The 10723-nt window shown below is 35.0% G+C and overlaps 2 protein-coding genes across 3 annotated transcripts; one reads left to right on the top strand and one right to left on the bottom strand.

The window, feature by feature from the left end:
• The first annotated feature begins 3231 nt into the window (after nucleotides 1-3231).
• NRPB7 (DNA-directed RNA polymerase II) lies at nucleotides 3232-5315 on the top strand. The gene is made up of 7 exons (XM_079048174.1): nucleotides 3232-3473; nucleotides 3989-4109; nucleotides 4203-4368; nucleotides 4470-4520; nucleotides 4609-4674; nucleotides 4791-4859; nucleotides 4999-5315. The coding sequence occupies exons 2-7, from the start codon at nucleotides 3994-3996 to the stop codon at nucleotides 5062-5064; spliced, it is 534 nt and encodes a 177-aa protein (XP_078904300.1). The 5' UTR covers nucleotides 3232-3473; nucleotides 3989-3993; the 3' UTR covers nucleotides 5065-5315.
• Nucleotides 5316-6081: 766 nt separating this feature from the next.
• Nucleotides 6082-10500, bottom strand: LOC145111937 (Pentatricopeptide repeat (PPR) superfamily protein). 2 transcript variants are annotated; one of them, XM_079048173.1, is made up of 4 exons: nucleotides 7400-10500; nucleotides 7192-7250; nucleotides 6482-6642; nucleotides 6082-6384 (listed from the first exon to the last, which is right to left on the bottom strand). In XM_079048173.1, exon 1 carries the CDS (start codon nucleotides 10224-10226, stop codon nucleotides 7899-7901), a length of 2328 nt encoding a protein of 775 aa, XP_078904299.1. In that variant the 5' UTR covers nucleotides 10227-10500; the 3' UTR covers nucleotides 6082-6384; nucleotides 6482-6642; nucleotides 7192-7250; nucleotides 7400-7898. The 2 variants fall into 2 exon arrangements, with proteins under 2 accessions (XP_078904299.1, XP_078904298.1); XM_079048172.1 differs by having other exon boundaries at nucleotides 7192-10500.
• Between the last annotated feature and the right edge of the window lie 223 nt (nucleotides 10501-10723).

Genomic DNA, 10723 nt, shown 5'->3' with positions numbered 1-10723 from the left:
TACCTTGATGGCTAGTCTGTTAAATCTTGCTTATTTGTTGATTTCATGTGCTTTTTAGTCTCAGTTGTCTCATCTTGAGCATGACATGTTCTTAACGATTTGAGTTTTCCTTTCAGACCCTAGAAGGGGTCCTAAGTCATAAAAATGAAGTCCTATTGATTAGTTTTGCTCCATGCATCTTGTAGAAGGTCTTAATGGATTAAGACCTTGAGTTAAGCTCTTAATAGGCATGTAAAGTCATAAATTTGGAAACTTTATGACTCTAGAGTGTATTTTGGCCATGGATTTAAAGTCCTAAGTCATATTGATTAGTTTTGCTCCATGCATCTTGTAGAAGGTCTTAATGGATTAAGACCTTGAGTTAAGCTCTTAATAGGCATGTAAAGTCATAAAGTTGGAAACTTTATGACTCTAGAGTGTATTTTGGCCATGGATTTGAAGTTGGGACGTAAGAGATTAAGCCATTAAGCTCTTGATGAGGTTTTTGGGCTTGCGAGGGTACGCCCCGCGTACTCGGTTAACCACCCTAATGGTGGTCAATCTGCGAGGCCTCGTGTACGTCCTACGTACCTCAGGAGTACGCCCCGTGTACGCACCCTGAGTTGACTTGGTTGGGTTGACTCAGTTAACTTAGTGGGTTTGACCAGTTGACTTTGACCAAGTTTGACCTTGAGGGTATTTTCGGATTTTGATGGAATTGGTCAATTGGTGGAAATAGGTGTCGGTTAGAGAGCTGAGATTCGGAGTCGAGACCTCATCAGCTTTTGTTCAGTTTGCGAGGTGAGTTTTCCTCACTGTACTTGCGGGTCGAAGGCACCGAGGCCGACCCATTGGTTTGATACTCAATGATATGCTGAGCATGGGATATATATGCATGTTTATGCTAGTTATTAATATGTCAGACTGGTAGATCTGTAGGATTACTTGTGATTCTGTCGCATGATTATTTGTTTATGTTTATTTTCTAGTATATGTCGACATATTGTGTTGGGTTGGGTTGAGGCTTTACTGCTCCGTGCGGTAGCCAACAAACCCTGGAGTATTCCAGATATGAGCTGAGGGGCGGGTAGGGCATGCCAGACTCATATTGAAGGTTCATGAGCATTTTAGATACGAGTTGAGGGTCGGGTAGGGCATGCCAGACTCGTACTGAGGGTTTGATGGTATTCAGTCCAAGGACTGATCTGGTCGGGAAGCAAGCCAGACATACGTTGTGGCCCCCGAGGGCAAGCGAGACTTATGTTGTGGGCTCAGGGGTAATCCAGACTTTTAGTTGTGGACCCACTGCATGTTGTTATTGTATATTTATGCTAATTGACTATGTGTTGGTATTTTGGGGGAACTCACTAAGCGTTGACTTACAGTTTTGGGTTATGTTTCAGGTACTTCAGATGACCGCGGGAAGGCGAATGTGTGACCGTACACATCCTCATGTTTTGGACTTAAGATTTTGGGAACTCTGATGTTGAAATGCTTTTGAAAACTATGTTTGTAAATAATTTGTGAAATTGATGGATTTTTAAAAATTTAAATTTATTATGATTTTTATGAATGTTACATAACTAAAACTGAAAAATCGTGCAAACCACAGGGATATTTTTGTAATTTAATGAACTTTACAACATAATAGAGGACACACTTTGTAAAAAATATTTGCGTTAGGGACTATCAATATAATAAGTGAAAATTCTAGATTAAACCCAAAAACTTTAACATACAATAGGAGCCAAAAATATAATTTACTCATATTTTTTATATAAGAGTTTTAAGAGTGGAATTTAAGGGATAATACCTTTGATAAAGAATTTGATTTTAGAGCTTGGAGAACGGATTCTTCGCTACCTTACCACCGACGAATGTTGTTCCTCGGATACCTCATTTCTCAAATTTTCCCAACATTAAGGAAAATCTTTCGGAAATGTGTTTGGCTAAACTTATTTAAAAAGTTTTTTGGTTTATTATCGGTTCCACATCGGTATAAGCTAAAAATAGTGTTTGGACAATAAGTTTTAAAAAAATAGTTTATAAGTGTCTTGGTGTCATTTTTGACAGGAAAATCTTTCGGAAATGTGTTTGGCTAAACTTATTTAAAAAGTTTTTTGGTTTATTATCGGTTCCACATCGGTATAAGCTAAAAATAGTGTTTGGACAATAAGTTTTAAAAAAATAGTTTATAAGTGTCTTGGTGTCATTTTTGACAAGGTTGTTAAGATCGGAATTTTACCCAAGATCGTTTTATGTTTTACAAGATCGTAATCGTAAGATCGGATCGGGATCCGAAGATCCTACCAAAATGAAATTATATTCAAATTTGTTTGTAAGGTCTTAGGTGTGTAGTATACATTATAACTTGATGTTAATTAAGACATCGATATAAAATCAACTTTAACTTTTTAAATATGAATCATAATTTTTGTTCCTGCAAATCAAAAAAATAGAAAGAAAACATCTTAATTACAAAAAATAAACAAGATGATTATGATCTACAATTAAAGGATTAAGATCACAAACATAATATCATGAGTGTAACTTGCCTAATTCTGGATAAAGTGATGGTCTATGAGGATTTTGCAACCTTCAATGCTTGATTTCAAGTTGAATAAAATATTGTTTAGACTCGACTAGATAATATCAAGGTTGTCAAAATCGAGATCCTACTTAAAATCGTTTTATGTTTTGCAAAATCGTAATCGTAAGATCGGATCGGGATCGTAAGATCCTACCAAAATGAACTCATATTCAAATTTGCTTGCAAGATGGTGTAATTAACTTTAACTTCTTAAGCATCACTCATAATTTTTGTTGTTACAAACTGCAAACATTAAGAATAAAACATCTTAATTAGAAATAAGATTATTTTGATCATGTATAATTAAGACATTAGATCACAAATGGATTATTATGTGTGTGCTCTGTCGAGGTGGTTGATAAAATGGTGATCATCTAGAAGAATTTTTGCAACTTGTGTACGTTTGATTTCAAGTACGAATAAATGAATTTTTGATACTCGACTATATAACAAAACTAAAGATGTGAGATTGGGGTTGTAGTGTGATCGGGATCGTTTTTCATTTGTAGGATCTTAAAATCGGAAGATCATAAGATCAAAATTAAGATTTTAACAACCTTGGATAGGATAATATAGCAATAGAGGTGGACCGAATCGTGAATCGTATTAAGATAGATCCTAAGATCCCATCGTTACAGATAGATCTAATGAGATCGGGAGGAATTTAGGATATGATTTTTCACTATTTAGGAACGGACTAATATACAACATAATAAAAAGCTTACGTTCATACGCGACACAACACAAACAAACACAGACGCCTCCATTCTTCTCAAGTTCGTCGGCTCCTCAAGCAATTTCTCCCCTGCTCGCCGCCGATTGCCATCCCCGCCACTGTGAAGCCACCGGCCGAAGACCTTCGCACCCAACAGCACACCGGAGACCTTCGCACCCAGAGATAGAGGTTCGTTTTTCTTCAATATTTTTCCTGCTTTCGTTCATTCGTTTTGTTTTTCTGCTGTCGGTTTTCCTTTTTCCCTTGTTTTCCGTTGAAATCGAAATCTGTGTGATGATCTCTGCAACTTTTAGATATATGTGTGAAATTGAAATCTTTGTGATGTCTGCAACAGGGAACATGATTAGCCAACGATTTCTTGTATCTAGTATTTACTAATATCCTTGGTTATCTCTATATTCAATTAGTCTCTACAAGTTTAGAGCTTCCTGCAACGGTGTATCTGTTCAATTGCTACTGTTATGAACAGAAACTTACACATTGTTTATTGAATATTTCAATTTTAGGTTTAGGTTTCGATTTCATTTAATTGTTAGGGTTCCACATAAAGTTTGAATAACAAAGACCTTAAATTTATCAATGTATTGATTTTGGGAACCCTAGGTTAGTAGGTCCAACGTAAAACTCGTATTCTCTATTGAAATCGTGAAATAGTACTGAATCGTATTCTATTTTGGATTCAGCGGAGATGTTTTTCCACATTATTCTGGAGCGAAACATGCAGCTCCACCCTCGCCACTTTGGTCGCGACCTTCGGGAAAAACTCGTTTCAAAGCTCATGAAAGACGTAGAGGGCACTTGCAGGTTAATGATTCGTACATTCTGTAACAACTTTCTTCTCCTTCCAAGTTCCAATTTCAGCCATGATTATGTCTAATTTGTGTTTTTCGCTTACAGTGGGAGGCATGGTTTCGTTGTGGCTATAACTGGTATTGAGAATGTAGGGAAAGGGCTTATTAGAGATGGCACAGGTTTTGTTACTTTTCCTGTAAAGTATCAATGTGTTGTGTTTCGACCTTTCAAAGGGGAGATCTTGGAAGCTGTTGTCACCATGGTTAACAAGGTCACATATACTTGATCCATTCCAAAGAGTGTTTTTGATGAAAATTGAATACACAGTTTTTAGGGTTATTGAAATTTTTTGTTCATAATAACTTTTTGCAGATGGGTTTCTTTGCTGAAGCTGGTCCTGTTCAAATATTTGTGTCAAACCATGTGAGTTGAAGCTTTTTCTTCATTTTGTACTTTCTGCAAGTGTTCATATAATCTCATTTGGTATTTCTAATCTTTGTTTTTGTTGTAGTTGATACCTGATGACATGGAGTTTCAGTCTGGAGATATGCCTAATTACACAACTTCAGATGGATCTGTATGAATCAATGGCTTTTTCCTTTTTTTTTTTTTTTTTTTTTTTTTTTTTTTTTTGTGGTTTGCACACAAGTGATATGCATATTTGATGTTATCCCTGTTTTGGACTTTTTTCAGGTGAAGATTCAAAAGGATAGTGAGGTCCGATTAAAGATCATTGGGACCCGAGTTGATGCCACAGAAATTGTAAGTCCACATGAAAAGTTGGGACAAAGATTCCCTTTTGTTCTGTGATATGTGCAAAAGACATGAATGCCCTCCTCATCTTCATCATTGAAAATAGCCCTAGAAAGTTAAATTAATGTTTTGGTGTGTTGTTTTGCAGTTCTGCATTGGCACAATTAAAGATGATTTCCTGGGTGTGATTAGCGACCCGGGTACAACTTCTTAATGCATGGGAATGGGAATTCTCAAGTCTTTTTGTAGGCCTTCACCCTTAGCATTGTACTATCTTTATTTGTCAAATATAACCGTGTAAATTGTTGAGAAAAAGGTCTACTTTTCATATCTTGGATTATTGCTTGAAGCCCAGTGGTAAAACAACAAATTTTATGTCTATTTATGATTATATGGTTATGTAAGTGTCTATGGATCCTACTACTTTTGGACTGGGTAAATGGTTATGAGATTTTTTTCTAATAATTTCTAAGGCTTTGCGGTGGTTATGATATTATAGTTACAAGTTACCACCATTTTTTTTATGTTACTTAAAATTTTGTTATTAATACATATGATTTCAAATTTGTATTTTTTAACATTGAATAAAATGTTAGTTGTGTAATTGAACAATGGATTTTGTTTGCTAGTTTGTTTTTTGTTACAGTTATTGCACATTTGGTTGGCAATTACTTAACTCTATAGAAACATGATGATGTTGTATCAATGGAATAGAGGGGAATGTAACTGATGATATTGTTTTTTATACTTATGTTATTATTTGGATTATTTTTTCATAAGTAAGGATATTATAAACCTCCCATATAAACAATAAGAACACCAAAGAGTCGCAACAATCTCAGATCCCATTTGTATGGCAAGTTGAGGGTTTTACTTGAAACATTACAAAATTAAATACTGTAAAAGTTACAATGTCCAAAGAGAAATGTTATTTAACAAGAATATTTAACCGATTAATAAAGTGTTTAAAACTCTAGTGAAACATTTGAGAAATCTTGAAACCGTAAATAATAGTTATAAAAGACAATGTTTTGAAAACCAGACCGCACACCGAATTGGTTCGATGCTGGTCCCAAAAACAACATGACATCATAATTAATTTTTTTAATTATAGAAAAATACAACAGAGACCATAGAATACCAAATAATTGAAAGTTTTAATTCTCCAACAATGAATTAAAAACAACATTGAATAAAAATACTAAAACATCCGAAGTTTAATTCTTCAACATCAGAAAACCATAAAACTTAAATATCAAAACTCGAAAGTTGTGCACATTCTAGTCTTCATGAATGGAATCCAACACAACCATCCGCATCTTCATTTCCTTCCATATCAACTAGAAATCTAATCTTAGAAAAAACATAAAATCAAATAGAAAGATAATATATTATAGAACATGTAGAACATGATTCATTGTTATTTGGTGGCTCTTCTTCAAACATATTCTCCAACTCGTAATAATTTAGCTCTCCTTTCACTACTTCATCAACCACCCAAAGATCAGTTCTATCCATAATCGAATCATTGAGCCTAGAAAACAATAAATATATTTGTAAGCATCGTTAAAGAAAGTGAAAAGAAGTTGCAATAAAACTTATTGTTTGATTTTTTTTTTCATCATACATACTCTGTAAACAAGTTGTGATGGACGTAAACAAGGTCATTGAGCTTTTGATGCTCCATTCGATTCCTCCTTTTAGTATGAACTCTTAAAAAACACTCCAGATACAACTCACATCCGGAAGAAGATGCAGTTTGAATTAAAATTTATGCAACTCCACCATTCATCTAATGTAAAAGCAAAGAGTTAACAAAATAATATGATAATTCGTATAGTAGAACTCATTTACATCGTAGCTTGCAAATCATGTTTATGATCATACAAGCTCTTCAATGCAGTGGTGTGGTGACACCCGGGTAAATTATTTTGTTCAACCAGGCCTTTCTGATAATCAATTCAATGGTCATTTGTAGTTATTGACCAAAAAGAAAAAAGAGTCATTTGTAGAGAAACCGGTTGCACTATTATGGGTGATAGGTGGCAGGATACTAGGGTAAAGGACCCTTATTTTTTGGTTTAATATGTAAAAGGGATTTCCTTTATCAAATGTGTTGATGCATCGTATATTGAAGGTACTGTTGACACATTGTGCAACTTAATGTTAATGAATGATTGGTATTTTAATTTTATTTTGGTAAAGGGGAAACCCCCACACTTCCTTGACTTTCTTTATTAAGTAAAAAGAAACACCCATAACCCTAAACCCTAAAGCATCTATACTTCCAAATTAATCGGAGATATATGAAGGAAAACTATAAAGATAGAAAAATTAGAACCTTGGGCTTTCAATGGTTCCCACGCCCCACTTCTGTATTAATCAATGCCTCAGCAACAACTGTGAAAACAAAGGAAAGGAAATTGTTATTCATATTTTGGAAGTGAGAATATACATTTACAAGATAATAAAAGAGAAGAAAAATCATCATATAGAAATCACAAGAACAGATTCTAAATAGGTAAAGTGTTCATTGAAGAGATCTTAACTGTTGGTGTCAAAAATCTTTAGCTGTAATATCCTGCCTGATCCAAGTGGGCAATAAAAAAAAAAAAAAAAAAAAAAAAAGAGAGAGAGAGAGATGAATGCATGTAATGAAAGTAGAATGCTATAATAAACAAATAAATGAAAGTAGGTTGTTATTTCTTTCATTTATATTTTATACATACGAGTCTATAACGATAAAAGGAATCAACCTCATAAAAGTGTTTCCATTAGTGCATAACATCCACTACTACCAATTACAAAATCACCAACTTTAAATAAATACTTACTTTCCTAAAGAAAGCACAAAGCCCTAAAGGTGTCAAATTCTATTGAAAACTAAATAAGCAAATGAATTTCTTTGCCACATTTGTTTAGAACTACAAAAAGATTTAGGGTACAAACTTGAATACTTCTCAAAAAGGGTATACACCACCCCTCACTTATGGATTCTCATACCTCCATTAACTTTTACAACAACACCCTTTGTGTAAAAACATCCTCTCATTTTGTCAACACATTTTGCATTCCTTGTTTACTTTGAGTGCTTACCACAAAGCATTTAATGGAATCCATATCATACCCACAAGAATCCATTTTCTTCATAAGCTCAATAGCATGGTTTGACATATCATGTGATCGAATAAGGGATCTAAGCAAATTACTGCAGATTCTTGGTTTCAAGATGAAATCTTTTTGCAAGGAGTAATGAAAAACCTCAAGAGCCATGTTCAAATTACTTTCTCTAAGAAGAGTAGTAATTAACATCACACAACTTGCAGGTGTAAGAGTAATATCATATTCCTTAAGAATAGCAAACAATTTCAAAGCCTCTGTTGTTTTATGCACTTGACAAAATCCAATAAGCCAGATTGTATAAGGTGCTGGATCCAAATCCCTTGACTTTATATCCATATCAAGTAATAGCCTCATGGGTCTCTCTATTTCTCCATTTTGTAAATGATTTTCAACCAGTTTGATTACTTCTTCATCTCGTTTTGAGACAGTTTTCAAGTACTCTAACCAAAGATTGAAAGCAGCAAATGTCTTGTTTCTTCTACAAGACCATTTCATGAGGGTTTTATAAACTGCAGGAGTAGGTTTACACCCGTTTTCCACCATTTCTTTTAGAAGCATAATTGCATCTTTTTCTCTCCCAACACTTTCTAGTCCATGAATGAGTGTTGAATATGTAACAGAGTCAGGTGTATTTCCTTTTACTTTAAGCTTCTTAAAGAGGTTTAAAGCAGCATCCAAGAGCCCAGCTTTACATAGACCATTGATCAAGATGTTGTTAGTTGTAATGGTTGGAAGGAAAGAAATCTGTGTGAGAAGTTTGTAAGCTTCTAAAGGTGACCCTGATTCACATAACTCTGTCACCCTCTCAACAACTCTATCAGAACCTTGATTAAATCTAAGAAATAAAAAAGGGTTTTTTCCAATCTCCATTCTGTGAAACAAATGAAAAGATTTTTCAGGCTGCTTGGATTTATAAAGCCCATCAATAAGAGCATTGAAGGTGATGACAGAAGGGCCACATCCGTACTTTTCCATCTCATTGAATATGTTTTGTGCTTCATCCACAAGACCATATCTACACATACTTGATATAAGAATAGTGTAAGTGCAAGAATCTGGGAAATCATCAACACCTGAAATTTCAAGTTTGAGTGATCGGGCTTCATCCAAGAGACCCTTATCACAAAACCCTTTGATTAAAGTGTTGTAGGCTTGAGTATCTGGAACCAAATCTTTATCAGTCATTTCCTTTATTAACTTAAATGCATCATCTACTCTGCCCTCATCACATAGCCCTCTGATCATGATTGTGTACAGGATGACATCAGGTGTGATGCCAGTATTGGTCATATTGTGGAATGTATCATGAGCTTCTTTGAACCTTTGAGCTCTAAACAACCCATCGATCAAAGAACTATAACTGTTTAAATCAAGATCAAAACCATCCTTCTTGAAACTCTTCAAAAGATCGAATGCTTCATCCATTTTACCCAACTTGCAAACCCCATTTAGCAAAGCATTGTAGGTGATGAAATCTGGCTTAATACTAGTGGTTTTCATGTTCTCGAATAACTGGTAGGCCTCATCAATCCTCTTAGCTTGACATAACCCAGAAAGGACGACAGTATAAGTGATCTTACTAGGTACTATGCCTCTCTGAGACATTTCATTGAACAGGTTAAGTGCATCAGACATGTCGTCGCTTTTGCACAACCCATCAATCAAAATAGTATAGGTTGAACAATTCATATGACAGTTCAACTTCAACATCAAATTATACACGGCTAAAGCTAACAAAATCATGCCTTTATTCACCAATATATGAAGAATCAAATTGTAAGTAAACAAATTAGGTTGGCAATCAAAATCTTTCATTTTACCGAATGACTCCACTGCTTTCTCAGCGTTTTTCGTCTCCCAATACCCGGCTATTAAAACCGCGAACGCATCAGAAGGTATTCGGAGCCCATAGCTCTTAATCTCTTCAAGAGCTCTCCAATAAGCATCGAAAAGATGCGAATTGTCTGATACGAGCAAATTAATCATCAAATTATGAGAACCCCAACTGCGAAACTGCTTTCGTTTTGCCGCCCACACAAAAAATCGGAAACAAAGATATGGATTTCGTTGTTCTTGGAGCACGGATGTGATGATTTCAGGAGAGAGGAATGGAACTACTTGTTCGAGTGCTGGTTCCATCGGATCCACTGAGTGCACGATGCTTGAAACTTCGCTCGAGATCGCGGTTACGCGAGACGATGATGAGAAACAACGGAATCTGGGTTTGTGAATCAGATATGAAGCCTTCTTCATTGATTGATAACGGCGTTGACGATATTGAACTCTTCGCTATCTTTTTTGTAGGTAGTGCCACCATTGTCGTCTCATTAGGGTTGCGTTTCAAGATTTCACATATATTGTTTTGGGTTTTGTGAGGTTTTTATGGAATCGTAGACGAGATACAAAAATGGCAGTTTTCTAGATTTATATACGCAGCGGCGGCGGCAGCAGGAGGAGCAATGATCGACGGTGCTGGCCGCATCACAAATTGAAATTTTTTGCTTGGACCCTTCACTAGTCAAAATACCAAAATGCTGCCCTCAAAGTGGATAGAAATTAGAATGTGATTAAACCAGCCAGAAATTTTCAACAATTTCAAGCATTTAAGTTTGTTTTTTATTATTATATTTTATAAAAAAATTACTTAAAAATTAACTGCCTAAGTTTCTTATATAAGAGTCAAGACACCCTTATAAAATAAATAGGTTATTATACGTGGAAACTATTGTTAAGAAAGAAAAACATTATTG

Source organism: Lactuca virosa, chromosome 5 (genome assembly GCF_052849685.1).
Source record: "Lactuca virosa cultivar CGN04683 chromosome 5, Lactuca_virosa_CGN04683_v6, whole genome shotgun sequence".
Classification (NCBI taxonomy): Eukaryota; Viridiplantae; Streptophyta; class Magnoliopsida; order Asterales; family Asteraceae; genus Lactuca; species Lactuca virosa.
Note: the sequence above shows the minus strand (reverse complement) of the source record. Positions and strands in the feature narration are given on the sequence as shown.

Bases quoted from the DNA above. Each gene is read 5' to 3' on its own strand.
- LOC145111937 (XM_079048172.1), bottom strand. From the start codon at position 10,226: ATGAAGAAGGCTTCATATCTGATTCACAAACCCAGATTCCGTTGTTTC.
- NRPB7 (XM_079048174.1), top strand. From the start codon at position 3,994: ATGTTTTTCCACATTATTCTGGAGCGAAACATGCAGCTCCACCCTCGC. The intron at 4,110-4,202 runs GTTAATGATTCG...TTTCGCTTACAG, and splicing joins GACGTAGAGGGCACTTGCAG to TGGGAGGCATGGTTTCGTTG. The intron at 4,675-4,790 runs GTATGAATCAAT...GACTTTTTTCAG, and splicing joins ACACAACTTCAGATGGATCT to GTGAAGATTCAAAAGGATAG.